Here is a 20,482-nt window from a genome sequence, read left to right as displayed (position 1 = left end):
GGTTGCTCAGTTGTTTAGAGCATCGTCCCAATACGCCAAAGTTATGGGTTTCATCCCCGCTCAGGGCACATATAAGAATCAACCAAGATATGGACACATGTAACACCTTAATCAATTTTTAAAAAATGAAAAAAAATCAATTAAGATTTTTTGGGAAAAAAATTAATGCATAACTAAGTGAAATAACAAATCAATGGTTTCTCTCTCTCTCAAATCAATAAAAATTTTTTTAAATTAACAGTGTTTGCACTAGGATGATTAAATTACAGTGCTATTTTACTTTATTTTATATATTCCTACTTTCCAGTGTTTCCAGAAACCTTCCATTACTTTTATAATTAGAAAAAAAATAAAGTTTTAAGAAAATAACATACACTAACATAACTGGAAAGGATGGCCAACCTCTCCACATTTCTGATGTCTTTTCATAAGGCTGACTTGATTGGCAATACTTCCTAAGTAGAAATCAAGTGCAGCTCTTTTTTTAAAATGAGTTTTTGTTGGATTTATTGGGGTGACATTGGTTAATAAAATTATGTAGGTTTCAGGGGTATAGTTTTATAATACATCATCCGTATATAGTATTGTGTGTTCACCACCCCAAGTACATACAGCTCTCATTTCTGTGTCATTACATTTCCTTTTCCAAGTCATTAGCAGGATGCTAAGAACCTCAGATGTAATATGAGTCATGAAAATAACTCACAAGACACCATGCATATAGAGCAATGCCTGCCATTTATCATCACCTTTCATTTATTCATCAGCTCACATCCTCAGTGACTAAGTAGATGATATAAAATCATTACCAATTAATATTTTCCCAAATCAAGTATTCAGATATTTTATCAAATGTTTGCTAAGTCAAGAAATATATTTCCTGCTCTTTTAATTCAACCCATGAAATCCTATTCCTATGTGTAAAAGGGACTAAAAAATAGTTAAGTTTATTTTGTAACCATTTTTCATGTATGATCAAAGACAATACTTATAGAATCCTCCATTTCCTGGCACTTGAAGAAGTATTGGCCTAAGATCCACAGCTTAATTGTTCTCAGTTTTCAGCAGTTCTCCAATTCCTCACAAGTAAAAACCCATTTTAAACAAAAATCAAAGTGATTATTACAGTTTTTCAAATAGATAAAAAAAACAAATGTGATGCAAACCAGGCCTCCCAAATTTTGAGGTTTTCTTTTTCCTCCTGCTCTTGGAACTATGCAAGTATATCATAATCTTAAAATCACACAGATTATCCCAGTTATTTTCCTTTCTCAGCTATTTGACAACCGTGTGCACTTAATGTGAACATACTTTGATTTTGCTGCCTTTCAAAAATCAAGCCTGACTTTTTAAAATGGGATTCAGGTTTGGGGTGTGGACGAACTGAATAAATGCACTTTTAAAAAGGGACCATTTTATCAAATAATTTTTCGTGCGCTGGGGAAAAGTTCACTTCAATCTGTACTTGGCTGTCATTCACTCACTCACTCACTCATTCATTCATTCATTCATTATAACTTTAGTTTGGTAGCAAGTTTCAGGAGGAAAAGGGTTCTCTTAAGGCTATAAATTCTCTTTAGGATGCTGATGAGCTTTAGGCAAATTAAATCCTTACCATATAACAAATGGTAGATATGTCTTTCATTACTCATATTGCGTGCTCTTATTTTCCTGGACTAAAATAGTTCCCCATTCTCTTCTCCTTTCTCTGTAACATACCCAAAGATACAAAACCACACAAAACAGAAACAAAGAAAACCCTTGTTCAAAAATATAAAAACATGAAATCACCTATTTTAACCATGTGCTTTTATTAAATGACAGCTCTTATGGGTATGTCATTTTTTTAAAAGGTACATTTTCTTTTTTTATGGGGGGAGATAGGCAATGTGCACACTAAAATAGTTGATGCATTTTCTGGTCTTGAGAAATTCCATGTTCTTTTCAATTACAATGGAGAACGTTCATTTCAACGCTCTCCACTTGTGAGTTGCAGAGAGCAGCAATTCCTCTTTGTGCCTTCTACAAAGACTCGCTATAGGCCCTGCACAGGGAACAATACAGCTTCGTGGAAGATGGTGCCAAAAAAAGACAAAGACCAGAAATGGTATTTCTGGAGTTTATAACCTATTCCTTACTCCCAAGTTATTATACTTAATATATTTCTGACAGATGGGTTTCAGATGGTTATCCATACAATTCTACAGGGACCCCAGTGAAAGATTTCCAAATCCTTCCCACCATAGGACAAGGAAGATTTTATCAGCCCTCGGTATTGGCTACTTCTCTCTGATTCCTAACCTGATCAACATGCCTCAAGTTGAAGGGGGCTTCCCTTTTGTGAGCCATCAGTGGGATCAGAGGACAGTCAACCATCAAACCCCATATAACTCTTTATTTCCTCCTGAATTCTGCTTAGCCTTCTCTCTTTGCCTCAATGACCATCGTTTCTCTGCAACTCCTCATTTCTAGTTTCTTACCCATCTCCACTCACTGCCTTTTGTCATCACCTCTTAGGATACCCCAGCCTCTTTCTAGGCATTCATTTTCATAAGACAATCAACCTACATTAGAATCTTCATTTCATACAGTTTCTAGACTAAGGTCATGGTTGGGTGACACAAGTACGGCTCTGTGGCCATATAAAACCATTCTCAGTAGTTGGATTCTTTCTATGACTTGGTGTATCATTTTTGGCATCTCATTAGCTTTTTCAAGACCTCTTATTATGTCTTATCTGGACCATTTTCCCCCTCTCCTGTCTAATAACCTATGAGTAAAGGCTCTCAGTGGGAAAACCTAGAGTTGTTTGAACTCTTGGGCAACAAATAAAAAACAACAACAACACATCGAACGTCAGAGATCCCATAACCTTCAACTAGAAAGCAGAAAAAACTCACCCATCAATTACATTCTGCTCACTTCTATATTGTAAATAGAAAATGTGACATGTACTGCTTAGGCAGATTACTTACATGGTGGGCATAGAGTTACCAGATCCTTAATGTTCCAGCCTCTTCAGAATAAAAACAACAAAGACAGTATTTCTGTTCTCATTACTTGAGAAAATAGGATTCTAAATTATGAACGAGTCTTACTTTATCTGCTACTGACAAGGCCTGAATGTAGATGGGATCCTGGGGTTTCAAGCAAAATAAACTAAATTTAATATCAGACATATAAGACATAAATTCATCCAGCTCTCCCAATGCAATAACTAGCTAGTACTAAGCACTGTACCAAGAGAACAAGTTTTAGTTACTTTAAGATCTAAAATCTTGACACTTTGCATTATTATTGCTCTTATTATCAACTCTATTAACAGCCTAGAAAAGGTACCCAAGACGTTTCAGAAAAGCTGCTTCTGGTAGAGAGAGAAAATGAGAACCCAACTAAGAAATCAAAATAAAAAGAACAGACTGAACAGATGCTACCAAAACAAATGAAGCAAAGCATATTAAAATCAGTGGTGGGTGAAAATGCTTAGCAAGTTAAAAAAGAAAATGAGGCAGTAAATCCACCTTTACCACTTATAACTTCCTCATCTTAAATGAGCAAAACTAGAATACAACTTCTAAATGAGATTCCAAATATCTGCCTCCAGTTTTCAAACATTGCCTATTCTATTCCTAATTGTTTAAGGAAAAATTTAATTGAGGTGTCGCTTCTGAGTCTCAGGCCATCCATGAAATGGCTTAATAATGGCCTTTTAAAAAAAAAAATCCTCACCCAACAATATGATTAGAGAAGAAGAGAGAAAGAGAGAGAGAGAGAGAGAGAGAGAGAGAGAGAGAGAGAGAGGGAGAGAGAGAGAGAGAAACATCAATTGGCTGCCTCCCATACACACCCTGACTGGGGACTGAACCCGCAACCTGCAATATTTGTGTGTGTGTGTGTGTGTGTGTGTGTGTGTGTGTGTGTGTATGCGACAATGCTCCAACCAACTAAGCCACCAGCCAGGGATACAATGGCCTTTTGATAAAGAAGTGGCTTTCAAGGTAATTGCAGAATAATTTTAAATGTGTGTATTGTTCATTTTATAACCCATGTTTAAAGAGAGAAATCTCTACTAGAAATATAAGTAGGGGTTATTGTACTTATGCTTTCATTTGTTTCTAGAGCACTATGGATGTACGTTAATTTGGGATCTGACTTCCAACATTAAGGCCTGACCTGAGAGTAAGGCTGTCCTTTAGTACCTTTGAAATGGCCTCCGTTGCCACACAAAAGTACATTAACAGGTTGCTGATTGACTGAATGATCTCTGTGATCTACATTCCTTAAATGTAAGCACAGATACTCCACCATGCAAAGTAAGCTGGATAACTAGTTTTAAATTAGCTGGTTTTCCTAGAGCATTAAACTTAATACACCCCACTGAAACTCAGTTGTCTAGAATACCATTTTATAATCAGTGAGAATATCAGCGAGAAAAAGGCAAGCTAGGTTCATAGGCATCACAATATTAATGGCCACACAGAAAATTTAAAATCTTGAAATTCAGGAACTAAACTTTAGGATTATAAATATTAGGAATTACTAATATGAGAACAAAAAAGAGCCACTATGAAATACTTATAAATACTTCAGTCCACCACAGTGAAGAATATCAATTCAATAAATTGGTTCAGCAAATGAACGGCTTTTATTTCCTGCCCCTAAGAAGTTTTAGAGCAAAAGGTGAGGAGAAAAAAAATCAATCATAAAACTGACTTTGCTCACTATGTAAAATGAATCAAGAACTATCACTTGGAATTAACAATAGCACAAAAGGGAAAATAATCTTTTCTCAAAATAGTTGTTTTGAATCTACTCTCCACAAAACTTTTCGTAGGGCAATGTGAGAAGCAGCAGTCCTGGTCACCATTAAACCTCTTGAAAAAGTGAGACCTTGGCTCTCTACTCATCTTCTCTTTATGGGCTGGGGGAACAGGGTAACATAGTCCTTCCTTTAAGCAATTTGCAGTCTGGTGGGATTGTATAGTTGGTCTGCTAGCTAATGAGTATCCCAAACACCTTGTCCTCAACTCATCATTCAAAGATGGAGAAAAATGATATTCTTTTCTCTTAGTGATACACAACATGAACACACATTAATACCAATTCTAACTGCAATGAGATAACACTTAACACCCATTAAGATGGCTTTTATTTAAAAAAAGCAACACAGAAAATGACAAGCATTGCCAAGGATGTGGATAAACTGGAACCTTTATGCAGTGCTGGTGGGTTGTAAAATGGTGGCAGCCACTGTGGAAAATACTATGGTTGTTCCTCAAAAAATTAAAAATAGAATTACCATGTCATCCAGCAATCCTACTTCTGGGGATATACCCAAAATATTAAAAGCTGAACTCAAACAGGTATCAATATGTTGATGTTCATTGTATCATTATTCATATATAACCTAAATGTCTATCAATAGAGGAATGGATAAACAAATTCTAATATATACATATATAATGGATATTATTCAGCTTTAAATAGAAAAGCAATTGTGACACATGCTACAACATGGAAGAACCTTGAAGGCATTATGCTAAGTGAAATAAGCCAGACACAAAGGAAAAATATTTTATGACTCTACTTACATTAGGTATCTAGAGTAATAGAATTCATAGAGGCAGGAAGTAAAATGGTGGTTGTGAGGGGCATGGAGAGTTCATGTTTAATGAATAAAAATTTCAGTTTGGGAAGATGAAAAAGTTCTGGAGTTGTATGGTGATATGGTTATACAACAATGTGAATATATTTAATACCAATGAATTATGCACTTAAATTTTATAAAATAGTATTATGTATATTTTACCATATTAAAAATAGTCTACATTTCTAGAAGAGTATATAGAAAGCTTTTATGGGGATTTCCACTGGAATTGAGAAATTTTTACTTTTGCTATGTTGGAATTTTTTTTTTTTTTTTGCATATACTTAGGTTATTTTTATTAAAAACAAAACAACCAGAATTAAGTCAACCTTTAACCTGGAAATTCCCCTCTTAAAAATTCAGCCTAAGGAAACAATCAGGGAAAGTACCATGATGGATATACAAGAATGTTTTTAATATTAAAAATGTGAAAGCAACCTAAATAGTTGTCAGATGGGAACTAGTTAAATAAATGGTGATTTATCTCTATAATGGAAGACCATGCAGCTATCTGACAGAAAGGGGATTCATAATACATTAGGTTTTAAAAAATGGACAGTTAATATGACCTCATTATTATATAAGGAGGGACATGTGTGCCCTGGCCAGTATGCTCAGTAAATAGAGTGCCAGCCTGTGCTACTAAAGGGTTGAAGATTCAATTACCAGTCAAGGGCATGTATGTGAGTTGCAGGTTTGTTCCCGGCCCCAGTCGGGGCATGTGTGGGAGGCAACCAATTGATATCTCTCTCACAATGATGTTCGTTCTCTCTCTCTCTCTCTCCTTCCCTTCCACTCTCTCAAAAAATCATGGAAAAAATATCCTTGGGTGAGGAATAACAACACCAAAACAAAGAGACATGTACTACATGCACCTTCTTACTCAGATAAACGTCTGGAAGAATATATCTAAAATGTTAATTATGGTTATTCCTAGATAACAGGATTAAGATAAATTTCTATTTACTTACTCATATACTTTAACTTTGAGTTTTTAATATAATAATTATTGCAAAGAGTTGTAATCAGAGAAGTAAGATAGCTATTTCCATTTTGAGAAACAAACAAGCAAAGGTTTCAGGGATCACTCAACAGTACAATGAGTAGTTTACAGGTCAAAAAACGTTTAAGAGTCCCAGGGGCTACCTTTCCTGTCCCATCTCCAGGCCTCAGCCTAAGAGAGCTACAGAGGCTCCTCAGAGAGAGCCCAATGCTAGCGTTGAGACTTTTCCATAGTTCACTTCTTACAATCAATCAGGCTTTCACTCATTTCCCAAAGTCACCACCTGAATTTGGAATATACCAGTAAATATCTAATTCTGATTTCCACTTTTCAAGTCAGGGCTGGGTACTTCAGTTGGTTAGAGCATTGCTCCAATACACAAAGGTTGTGGGTGCGATCTCCAGTCAGGGCACATACAAGAAGCAACCCATGAACGAATAACTAAGTGAACAACAAATCTCTCTTTCCCTTCCTCACTCTCTAAAACAATCAATAGAAAAGAAGTTTGCTGCCTTGTACTTTTTAGAACTCAGAATTATGACATCCAGCAATGGTAAGAAATGATAATAATAGCAAACTGAAGCTACCTTTCAACAGGAAAATTCTCTCAGGCCTGCAGATGAATATATATATATTTTTTATTTTAGCCAACTGCTCCAGGTACTCACATTTTTCTAGGCAAGCAACAGACACCACTAAAAAAGCTTTTCAAGAAGTTCTCCTACTCTTAATGTGTTAAAATATTGTGTTTCCTTTTGTCATGCTATTTTCTTTTTTTTTAATTTTAAATAAGTTAAAGCCAACGGGAAAAGACATATGTCTCAACTCCTTTAAATTTTTTTTCAACAAGGGACAGGAATATGAAAGACATATGACGCACTGTAAGCCTCCCTTATCCTGTGGTTTATTTAGGGAATTTTATTTTGTGTTTAGAAAATGACAGACTTCTGCTTTTAGGAAGACAAATATGAGCAACTCACAGGGAGAAAAGACCACCTATTTATTACTAGCAAACTTGTAGAAAAGAAAATAATTTGGTGTCTTTACTCTGTATATGAGCAAAGGAATATGAATGCTCAGTACTACAAAATTAGCCAACAGTCTTTATCTCTATGAACAACAGTTTAACAGCATCCAGATGTCACTACACACAACTTCTCCATTCACAAGGAAAACTCCAGTTGTCCATGCCCCCCAAAACTGAAATAGTCCGATAGCTGGCCTGCTCTGTGTGGAACCTGAAGAGCAAGCTGGATTTGTTTAGTGCACTAACATCTGTAATTGCTAAACATCTCAGTGACATGGTGTAACAGTTACTGCTTGTACAAACTGCCCATCTAAATTACTCTCGGCAGTGTGAGCACATGAAAACCCACAACACTGAGGAATTGGAAACATCTGTAAAAATTAATGGCCGAATTGAGCAAATGGGTGGGGGGTGGGGGATTAAAACAGCTAAATAGTTCCAGTGCAACATTTGACTTTAGAAAATAATCTTCCACTTTTAGGTTACTTCCCCCTCTGTGAGGAACCCTAGCTGGCATACACTTCATTTTACCCCACCAATGCAAACCCAGTACAAGTCTCATTACAAAATAGTACAGGTAAGATCCAAGGTTAAGGGGATTTACTACATCTCTAAAAGCAGAAAAAGAAATACCTCTTCTCCCATCATGCAGTCAGCCTCCTCTCTTCAGTTTGAAAAGGTCCCAGAACTGCACTGGAACCTCCCACTTCCTTCCAACAGCCAAAGGCACGGAGTCTGAAGGGCCCAGCCTAACCCTGAGTCATACTTGGGACCAAATGAGCAATGGGAAGAACAAAGCTCACATTTGTTTATGGTCCAGGAAGCCAGGGCCGATTCATGGCTTGGGTGGCTTCGAGACAAGTCCTCCTCCCTCGCCTACGTTACTGCAGGAATCTAGGCTGCCTCCTGGGACCCACAGGTGTGACCATTTGCACAAGGAACTCACTGAAGGAGTATTGATTTGGCAGGACCTAGCAACCCCTTCTGTTTAAAAATGTCAGAGAGAAAATAAAAAGCCCACTATATTTCAAAAGATAATATGATTGGGGAGTGAAAGATATCTAGGACAGTGTTTTTCAACCTTTTTTGGGCAAAGGCACACTTGTTTCATGAAAAAAATCACGAGGCACACCACCATTAGAAAATGTTAAAAAATTTAACTCTGTGCCTATATTGACTATATATAAAGTAATTCTCTTGAATAGGAATCAAATAAACACAAAGAAAGTATTTTATAATTACTTTATTATGAAATATTAAGTAAACAAAATAGTGAAAAATTATAAAATTCTTGTCTTGTCTGCACCTACGGCACACCAGGCAACATCTCGCGGCACACTAGTGTGCCGCGGAACAGCGGTTGAAAAACGCTGATCTAGGATATGGTTTGTATATATGTCCATTGTGAAAATGCCTGTATTTTAGAGAAATAGAAGTAGTTGTACTACACAAAAATTATTCATTCAAAAAAGAAAAGAAGGAGGAGGAGGAGGAGGAGGAGGAGGAGGAGGAGGAGGAGGAGGAGAAACAGTCATGGCTTTATAGAAACACTTCCCCTAGGAAAAATACAAAAAGATTGTTGCCAGCCATGCCATCAATAGTATCCTAACAGATTGCAATGAAATATTTAAATAGCAATATTGGTTTTTTGTATTTTTTTTTTTACCAATTGAGATACCATTTTAAGCGCCATTTCAATGAGTTGGAGCCAGTGGTTAAGACAGCAAATTCTAGAGCCAGAGAGTCTGAGATCAAAATTCCAGCTTAGCCACTTCCTAGTTGTGTGATACTGGACAATTTATTTAACCTCTGCACCTCTGTTTCCTTATCTATAATATGGAGATAATAGCACCAGCATATAGGGTTGCCTGGAAACTTAAATATGTAATAGAAGTAAAGTGTTTATAAAAGTGCCAGGCACACAATAAGCAGCCTATTAGCCAATAGTACAAATTCAGAATGGCTCACAAATCAAGATATTATGTCAATAGTAGCCTTACCACGTTTCTTATATACTTTGACTCTAATGATCTGTTTCAGTTATTAATTGTGGTTAATTTTTACATTTTTAAATGAAACTCACTTAAAATAATTTATTCCTTATTTATTAACTGTTTGCACTGTATCCTATTCTGTAGGGGCTTTGAATAAGATGCTGTCCCAGTCCTCAAGAAAATTTGCAATCTGCTTTGGTAACTAAGACACTGACCTGTTTATATAACACAGAAGAAAACAAATGTGGGAGAAGTCACCAGGCAGTAATGGCAAGTGTGATACAAGTGCTACAGAATTAGCATTTGGAATTTAGAGGACAGATAAGAAATCATCCTATCAAAACATAATTTGAATGAGAGAGAACAGACTGATAGCCTGTGAAGAAATCCAAATAATTTATGTAGATACTCTCCCTAAAGGAGGTGAGCATAACTCCCTACTCCTTAAGTGTGAGATACATATAGTAATTTTTAAAGAGTCAAATATAGTCAGAAAGAATTTATGCATCCCTGTGTTCATAACAGCACAATTTATAATAGCTACGATCTGGAAAGAGCCCAAGTGTCTATCAGCAGATGAGTATATAGATTAAAAAGCTGTGGTACATTTATACCATGGAATATTATGCAGCAGCGAAAAGGGATCTCTTATCCTTTGGGACAGCATGGAGGGACCTGGAGAGTATTATGCTAAGATAAATAAGCCAGTCAGAGAAAGACAAGTATCACATGATCTCACTCATATGTGGAATCTAATGAACAGAATAGATCCAGAGATATAGAAGCATGGAACAGATTGTTGAATTTCAGTGGGAAGGCAGGGGTGTGTGTGTGGATGGAAGAAAAGAGATCAACTTGTATGCATATATGCATAACCCATGGACATAAACAATAGGGTGGTGAGGGCCTGGGGTGGGTGGCAGGGGTAGGCTAGAAGGGGTCAATGGGGAAAAAGGGGGACATATGTAATATTTTCAACAATAAAGATTTTTTTTTAAAGAATTGAATGTAGAAGAGGAGTAAAAACAGAACAACTTTACAGTTGAGAAACCTGACAGACACTACTTCAACCAGGTGACCAAGGTCAACATCAACAGGAAGAAGACATGCTGATACCAGGGTCCCTTGACATGACATGATGAGAATGGCACTTCACCTCTGTAGTCTTTTTCCTCAAAACCCATTACTTCAATCTACTGGTAATCATGCGAAAAACATCAGACAAATGTTAATTTAAGGACATTCTGCAAAACTCTTCAAAATTGCCAAGGTTACCAAGAATATGGAAAGTCTGAGAAACTGTCACAGCCAAGAGGAGCCTAAGGAGACAGGGTGACATGTTATCCTGGATGGGATCTTGAAACAGGAAAAGGAAATCAGGTAAAAACTAAGGAAATCTGAATAAAGATGAACTTCAGTTAATAATCATGTATTGATATTAACTAGATCATTAGTTGTGACAAATGTACCATATTAATGTGAGATGTTAACAATAGAGGAAACTGAGTGTATGGTATGTGGAAACTACAGTGCCTTCACAACTTTTCTATAAATCTAAAACTATTAGAAAATTTTAAAGTTTATTTAAAACTAATTATGAAGACAAGTTTGTTGATATAAACATATATGTGATATATAGACATATATGATTATGTTCATGAGTATATGTATATAAATGTATTTAGCAATGCTCTCGCAACTAAATTTATTTTTATTATCTCTATATACTTAGCCTATCTATTAACAAGAGTTGAATGCTGACTCCTAGCGTTTTGCTTTCCATAATACACAAAGGAGTTTTCTTTGAAAGAAAACTTGGCTTGTCTGTCAGTTCTGCTGCCAAACTGGGCTAGGGCAGCCCAACTCAAAGACTGAGCATGAGGTGGGTCCATCTGCCCCTTTCCAAGAGCTACTAGAAGTTCCTGGTGCCTGGCCAATTAGTCATCAACCACAAAGCCTCATGGCTGGCAACTCTCCCAGCTACTTCCTCTCTGATCTCCACTCCACAATGCCGGGCACCTCCCAGTTATCTCTCCAAAGTGCCAATCTGATCAAGCCACTGCCCTACAGAACTCCTCCACCAACTCACCAGCCCACCCAGAAGACGTAAAGCTTGTGAATGAGCTGACAGAGCCTAGGGAGAGAGGTGTACCTCCCCTCCAACTCCTTACCTTCACCACCATCACGTCCCCTACACTCTAGCCAAACCCAACCCTTCTCCATAACCATGCTCTCTCTTTGTTTATGCACGCACTGCAAGTACCATGAATTCCCATTTATCTCTTAACATGTTGCTCAAATACAATTTTCCTTGAAAAAAATCTCTCTGATACACCATCCTTTCCTTCTAGACCTCTAAGAAAGTTAGTAGATCCTTCTTCTCTATCCTCTGATACTTTGGACATACTAGTATGTTTGCTAGCCCATTCCCCTGTGTCATAATGACTTTTATACATACACATTTCTCTCTCATGGAGTGCCAATCCAAAGCACCAAATGGGAGGTTTTATATAACAGCTGATCCAAGGTGTGATGTGGAGGAGGTGTTAACTCCATTCCAACTAACTAATCCAGACCCACCCCTCTCCCAAATAAATAACCTGCCAGGTAAAAAATATGCATGTATTATGCTAATACTACAGCATCAAAACATGCCATCGAACCAGTCCCTTTAAAAATAGATTGCCACTCCTTAGCTCATTTATCTAGAAATTCTAGAGCTGCCACTGCTGATCCATAAAAGGCATTCAGTAAAGCTTCAGTAAATGAATAAATGAGCCAATTAATGAACAAATGGAAGAGTGAATCTGTAGCCAGAGCACAAGCACACACCAAACAGAATGAGTCCTCCTTTATAATTTTGATCGGATTGGGACAAAACAATTATAGTTATAGTCATGTATCCAGTCCACAAATATTTCCTGAGGGACAACTATAATTTAACAATGATTTTCAATAAATTATAAATACAATAGTGATTAACACAGACAAGGTTCAATATCACAGCATTTAATTTCTTTTTTTTTAATTGATTTTTTACAGAGAGGAAGAGAGAGGGATAGAGAGTTAGAAACATCGACGAGAGAGAATCATCGATCAGCTGCCTCCTGCACACCCCCCACTGGGGATGTGCCCGCAACCAAGGTAAATGCCCCTGACCAGAATCGAACCTGGGACCTTTCAGTCCGCAGACCGATGCTCTATCCACTGAGCCAAACCGGTTTCGGCTACAGCATTTAATTTCTAATGGCTGATATTTAAGACTCAGTGATGTCGAACCAACCTCTATCACAGTTATAGTGAAATTCAATCTTACTTCTCTGAGTTTGAAATTTTTCATAATAAAAAGTTAAAATAATATCCTAGAAACTATGGTGCTGTTTACAGGCACTCCTGTTCTAATAATCAGAAGAGCAACAATGATAACTGAATGCTATTCAAGTGATTATTATATGCCAGGTACTTTTCTGCCCATTTTACATGTTACTTAATCTACATAACAACCATATAGGATAGGTCTTCTTGGTATTCTAATTTTACAGATGAGAAATCTAAAGCACAGAGTATTTAAGTAATTTGTCCCAGGAAGAGTCAGAGTTGGGATCTGGACCCAGGAAGTCTGGCATACATGCTTAATTACTATACTCCTAAAACCACAGTTTGAAGGCCTTCTGAAAATATGATTCTTCGCTGTAATTAAACATTTCTTAGAAAATATTCTATGCTGAGTGCTTTAGAAAGTATATGTTGGCATATATAAAACAGTAAATAGCACCTAACATGCCAAAGAATAACCCTGCAATTCTGTTTCCAGTTCCCCTTCCATACAAATGCCCATCTCCTTACTTTTCCTACATAAGGAAAGGTAACAGAGACACTCTGGGAAAAGATATCAGATAAACTTCAGTCTGAAAATCCCAGACAGTTCATTTAGCCCAGGCAATGAGTGGTGATTATCTTAATACCCGTGCACATTAAAATCCATGGATTTTCCAACTGCTCCAACTGCTCAAGAGATGTCACATAGTCTTTAAAAAAAAAAATTAATCACCTTTATTTATTTATTTATTTATTTATTTATTCTTTGTTTGTTTTTATTGATCTCACCCAAGGATATTTTTCCATTGATTTTTTTTTTTAAGAGAGAATGGAAGAGAGAGGGAAAGACAGAGAGAAACATCAATGTGAAACATCGATTGGTTGCCTCCTGCAGGAGCCCTGCCCAGGGCCTGCCCAGGCTGGGGAGGAGCCTGCAACCAAGGTACATGCCCTTGACCAGAATCAAGTCAGGGACCCCTTGGTTCACAGGCTGATGCCAAACTGGCTAGGGCGATGTCACATAGTCTTATCTTTCAAGCAAAATAAGGGACATCCAATACTATAGGTCTCAGATACTCACAAGTTTTTGACCCAGTTGTGTTTCATTAGTCAAAGAATATATAGTTAGCTCCTGGAGACTCCCCAGATTTATTTCTAGTCTTTGAAAAATTACACACATACTAGTAAATCTCTCATTTTTAAGGAACTAAACTAATCACTTTTAATGTTTAAATGTTTTAATTTTATTTAACTATACAACTTGATGAATTTTTTACTAAAATGAATAAAAAGACTGCCTGAGATATATATGAAAATATTAAAATTTATCTTACTGTAATTTGGCTGATTAAAAAATGATTAGTAGCTCACTTATATACGATTTTAATTCTAATTCCCTGTTACAAGTAAAAGCTACAATGTTGATATTATAAAGACATTAATTTGTATGACTGTGAATCTATACATGAGATTAAAGATGATTAGAGTTAAAAAAAGAGACTGTCACAAACATAGTGTTTGGTTGCGAAATATAATAAAAAATGCAGAAAGAAACCAGAATTATTTCAAGAGAGATATCAAAAGTTATTAATGGAAATCAGTTATTACAGGAAGACCATGAGAAAGGGGCTTATCCAAAGGAATCCAATAGAGTAAACAACCAACCTGGGAAAATATATTTTCCAATCCGGCTACTTGAAGAGTCCCAGCCCAAAAGACTGTTTTTCCCAATAACTAAGGAGAGCCTTGGCATTGAATGAGCTGGCACTGCAAAGCCAGGATTATTCTATATAAAGACATGTTAGATAAGGTCCTGGGACTTACCTGAGTATCTGTAAATTACCCACCCATACGTAACACCGGACACTCCTTTCCCTAAGTGTTTGGCCAGGAGTGTCATCTGAGTCACTAGTACAAAGGAAGGAGTTTAGAAACATAGTGGGGCCAGCCTGGAATAACAGGGAAGTATGTTGATAAGGAAACTCCCTCTTAGGTCCACAGATAGGAGACAAAAAGAACCAGCCATATTCATGATGATAATGTCCTATGTGTGTTGCCTTCTTCCAACCCACTCTTTAGACTGATGACTCCCAAACCTACATCTGTAGTTCCTTCCTGATCACCAGACTTATTTATCCAACTGCCTGCTGGATGCTTTCACTTGATAGTCCCACAAGTACCTCAAAATCCAGCTAGTTGAAGACTAAATCTGTTAAACTTATAGTCTAAGGCTATAAGTTTCTGTTAAATAAATTATGACCTTCCTTCCAAAGTCTTTGTCCTCCACTGTTCTTTAATAAGGGAATAATACTACCATCCATCCAGCTGGTTAAGCCAGTTGTCCAAGGTATCATTTTAAGTCATTACTCTCCTTTATCCCCCCTCCGCATAACAAACTTCTTGATTCTCCCTTCAAAATATTCCCCCAAACTACCTAGGACAACAGTTCAAAGTGGTTAAGAGAGAAAATGTCCTTCTCTTATCTTAACATTTCCTGCCAGGAAGAGGGAGTCCAAACGGACATTCTTTGGACACTTTTGGCATTTGGACACAATTGGACACTACTAGAACTGTTTCCCCCTTATTCACTCTTTCCTGGGAGAGTGGAATGACTTATCTAAAAGTTGAATTTGTAAAAAATAAACTGGGCGTGCTCAGCTCAGATCAGCTCTTCTCTTTCCTCCTCTTAGAAGTTGGCCTTGTCTGTTCTTCCCCAAGGGGCAGGTCCTTCTATGTCACATGGGTCTGCCCTAGGAGACTGGGTGGGTGAGTCTGTTTAATCCTAAGGATCAGCTGGCAGGCCCATTTGGCTCTCACACTAATCTACTGTATGTCATCCAAATTTACCTTCAATAATAACAAACATCTATAATAATAAAAATATAATATGCTAATTAGACCGGACATCCTTCAGGACGAAGCCAGGGTTGTGAGGGAAGCCTGGGTCCCTGGTGCCTGCCAGTGACTGGAGGGAAACCCAGGTGCCAGGTGCCAGAGGGAAGCTGGTGCTGGCAGTCAGGGGAAGGAAGGCCTACTCTTACACAAATTTCGTGCATTGGGCCTCTAGTTGCAATATAAAATAGGTAGAGAAGATACACAAATTGTAAGTGTACAGCTTAAGGAATTTAAACAAAGTGAAACAAGACCTACATAAATAGAGAAATATACCATGTCCATTTCCCCCCAAAGTATCTACAGAGTCAACACAAACCCAATAAAATCTCAGGGTTTTTTTTTGTTGTTGTTGTTCATTTTTTGTTTGTTTGTTTGTTTGTTTGGGGGGGGCACGGGATTGACAAGCTGATTATAAAATTTGTGTGAAATTACAAGGAGCCAAGAATAGCCAGGGAAAAATTGAAGAGGAGGAACAAAAACTGAGGACTTACACTGCCAGATATGAAGACTGACTATAAAGCTACAGTAATTAAAGTAGTATAGAATGGGTACAAGTACAAACAGACCAACAGAGCAGAGTCCAGAAATGGACCCACACATACACAGCCACTTGAATTATGACAAAGGTGCAGCACAGAAAGGACAATATTTTCGATAAACAGTGCTGAGTCAACTGGAAAGCCATATTGAAAAGATGAGCACAAGTAATATTTTGATTCTCCATCCACTGATTCATCTTATTCATTAATTGGTTTAGAACTTAGATTGGAGGAATTTATTGGGAGCGCCACTATAAATTTCTGTTAGCCTCTCTCCTGAATTTTAGTTACCATGTCTTCTGTAATCCACTCCTCCCTCTGTAGCTTAGAATATTTTCTCTAAACCACCTATTAGATCATGTCACTCTTGTGCTGAAAATAGTTCCCCATTGATAGCTCCCTATTGTTCTTTAGATCGAGTCTAAACTCCACATGTCTTACCAGGCCTTTCCTAATCTGGACCCGGCGTCTTTCTCCATTTCCCCACTCCCTGTTGGAACCTTGACACATGCTCTGTGCCATTTCTTTCCCCCTTCAAAGCATTTATACATGTTGCTCTTCTCACTTTGATAATTCTAAGCTCCTTTCCTTGATGAATGTCTACTGGACCCATGGGTCTCAACCTAAATGTTACTTCTGGTAGGCCTGAAAAACATCACTTACTATGGCTCTAAACATAACTTCCTGGAGGAAGTGGATACCCACACACATGAGCATGTACTCTCCAGCCTCCCTAACAAGTCACCACTTCCTGCCACGTCTGAGGGCTCCTACAGAATAGCACTGTGCTCTCAGCCTGATCACAGAATTCCCTACACTGTGCTATTGTTTGCTTTTCTACAGCTCTCTGAGGGGCAGCAACCAGGTCTTGTTCACCACTGTGTACATAGTACCAAGCATATAGTGAGCACTTAGAAAATACTAGTTGAAATTTATTATCTTTGCAATTTCGAAGTATTTTTAGCTATATAACTTTTTTAAAAGTCCTATGAGTTAGGATAGATATAAAGGTATTCCCATTTTACAGATGGCTTTGTTGAGGCTAAGTGACTTTGTCAAGGCCAACCAGATAGGACAATGGTGCTATGCCTTTCTAATATTACAATATTTAACTGATTCATCTATAGTTACACTGTATTTTTTCCATTATTTGGATATAATACATACTTACCTTTGGGCTTAGTTTAAATGGCACATTTGCCAAGTTTCTTTTTTTTAATCTTTTATCAAGGGGATTTTCTAACATATATAAAAATATAGTGTAATAAACCCCCATGTAGCACTGCTGAGTTTCAATAATTATCAACTCATAAACAGTCTTGTTTACTCTGTGCCCCACCCTCCCATCTTTTATCTACTGGAAGAAAAATCCCATACATTAAATAATTTAATGTGTAAATATTTCAGTTAAATGGTTCAGTAAATAAATCATTCATAGGTATATCTAATTGGTAGTATTAAAAAGACTCATAAATGGGGTTCTTCCTTATAGCTCAATAGGAGAAGCAAGAATACTCATTATTTATTACTGGGGGATGGGAAGTGTTGTGAAGTCTCTTTCCTGGGTGTAGAATCATCAGCATTCAAGCTCTCTGGGTGAGGGATGTGAATTAAGGCATAGATAAGATCAGCACAAAATTTACTCCGAAAAATGGATCTCAAAACTTGGCCACCTTGAATGAAAAATATAATATGATGCTTGCAGCTGGTAGCAATTATCTGATTCCTTTTTTCCTTCATCCAAGTTATCATACCAGCCATGTCAGAAGGCCAACTACCCCAACCTGGGTGAAAGACCTGCCTGGGCCTCACCTAACAAATGCTGTCACATGACATTCAATTTGTCCCTCTATAAAATCAATAGTGAGCTCAATTTTCAAAGGAAATTTCCTTCCTTAAACATGAATGTTGGACATAAAACCATCTCAAACGCGATGGGAACCAGGTTGTGCACTAGTAAAATATGATCACACTCATCAGCTCTCATGCCAAGTTGTGCAATAACATAATGGGTCCATAAATCTATGCAACTATCCATGGCGCCAACAATGGGGGGTGGACAGAGTTTTAAATCCTCTTAGAAGCTGTAAAAATTGTCCACAGCCAGTAAAGCAGGCTGGGAAGTTTATGTTTTCCCCAGAGGCTTCACCATAAGAAGCAGGTTAAGGGTGCTGCCAGCACATGGTTTCATTCTGCAAACAAATCATGAATCAAGATACACACATGAGCATATATATATATATATATATATATATATTACTCTGATGAAGTTAACATCATATGTTTCCAAGACCAAGGCAACAAATAAATCTATCTGTTCCACAAAGATGCAGTGAACCATATAGCCACTATGTTTTCAACTATATAATGATTATATTATTTCCCTAGCCTCCTCATTTCATAGATGTCTGTAATCTCTAAAGTGCCATGTTAATACAGTTTTAATATTATTCAACTAATATTTACTGAGCACCCACTATGTGCCACACACTGTTGTAAACGCATAGCATACATCAGTGAACAAACAAATAATAAACATAAAAAACATGATTATTATTTTAGAAGGGGGGTATATGCTTTGGAAAACAAAACAAAATGCAACACAAGTAATTGGGATGGGCTAAAAGGGCAGGTTTCAGACTGAGTAGGCCAGGGCAGGCCTCATTGAAAAGGTGAGGTCTGAGCCAAGTTCCCTGGAAAGAGAGGCAGGACACTGGATGGGCAGGTGGAAGTAGAGTGTCCAGGCACTCCGTGGCAAAGATCCTCAAGGAGGAGTGTGTGTGGCATGTTTAAGGAAGAGAAAAGGGGCTGGGATAGATTAAGTAAGGGAAGGGAATTGAGTCAATGGTCAGGGTCATTTCAATTACTAGGATATGAAGAAAACCCGCATACATCATTCCTTCCCAAGATGGGGACTTGCTCTTTTGTAAATATTTACAGGAATTTCAAAGTGATCATGTGAAATTAAAATGAACTCACAAGCTGAGATACTACAAACTTGATTACTCAAAGAAACAATACTAGCTTGGAGAAGTTCAACAAAAGAAGATTTTAAATGAAAGTCTTTAATTTCTAAACATCTGTCCTTTCCACCTTCTTCATAGGGTATTAAGTGAATATCTACTGATGGTATTAAGTGTCCAAAAGTTTCCTTTTCAGATTCTATTTTTAATTCATGACACCAGGCATGGTTGCTGGGAAATAGTGGGGAGGGTGGTGAATGGAAGTTCTACAGCTGCAGAAAATGATGCAGCTTTAAAAAAATTTCATCTCATCAAAAAAATGAACAATATTTAAAACCTACCAATAAAGCTGCATTAGAAACCTTTCCAATGCCCTATCCCCCCCAGCCTGCCAGCACAAACATCAAAGCAAACATTTCAGCACTAAATCGAATTAACAAACATTCCTCAAGCACAGCACAAGTGTAGCTTATTACAATCTGGAAAATTCCACAGTATTTATCAAATCCCAAGCAAGGCTACGGTGCTTAGAAGTGTACCACAGTAGACGTCATTAACAGCCACAAGTATGATGGTTCTGGGTGTGTTGCTGTGGCAACCGCGTACTCAGCAGCAACACACTGTCTGCTTCTTGCCAACCCAGAACCAGAGGCAGAAGGCAAAAGCCAACTTCCTGATGGTAACAACCCAGGGAGTCACAGCATGGGCCATCAACATCGCTCACACACGCGGGAGACTTCCTTTAGGCAGTCCGAAATCATTCCCACCTAACTCTTAAAGAAAAAAGGCACAACTCCTTTTCTCAACTGAACCAGGCAATACTCCAAGCACAAAGTATCAGAGAAATGTACAAGGAGAGGAGAAAAATTGGGAAATGCTTAAAAAATATCAAGGCCATCTGTTTAGCTGCGTCCAGCATGAGGGTTATTTCTGGGGAGAAAAATGGAGAAGTGCTGGTCCATTTGAAAAGTCAAACTGGGAAACATTCCAGAGCTAGGAGATCAGTAAGAAAAGCAGCAACAAGTGGAATAAGTCAGTCAGAGAAAGACAAATTCCATATGATTTCACTTATACGGAAAACTAAAAGAACAAAGTA

At 37.5% G+C, this 20,482-nt stretch overlaps 1 protein-coding gene across 6 annotated transcripts in view; it reads right to left on the bottom strand.

Annotated features, from left to right (window-relative positions):
- SH3KBP1 (SH3 domain containing kinase binding protein 1) overlaps positions 1–20,482 on the bottom strand; it is a 342,961-nt gene that overhangs the window by 119,527 nt on the left and 202,952 nt on the right. The window contains exon 1 of one of the 6 annotated variants that reach the window (XM_084869581.1): positions 8,311–8,432. The exons of the other annotated variants lie outside the window; for them this stretch is intronic. Within the exon in view, the coding sequence (XP_084725707.1) occupies positions 8,311–8,325 (15 nt within the window). The 5' untranslated portion in view covers positions 8,326–8,432. Of the gene's footprint in view, positions 1–8,310; positions 8,433–20,482 lie in introns of those variants that run through there. 6 annotated transcript variants of the gene reach the window in all.

The sequence above is a fragment of the Pipistrellus hanaki genome (genome assembly GCF_964339955.1).
Source record: "Pipistrellus hanaki genome assembly, chromosome: X".
In the NCBI taxonomy this organism is placed as follows: Eukaryota; Metazoa; Chordata; class Mammalia; order Chiroptera; family Vespertilionidae; genus Pipistrellus; species Pipistrellus hanaki.
The sequence above is the reverse complement of the archived record's forward strand: the minus strand, read 5'-3'. Positions and strand labels throughout refer to the sequence as shown.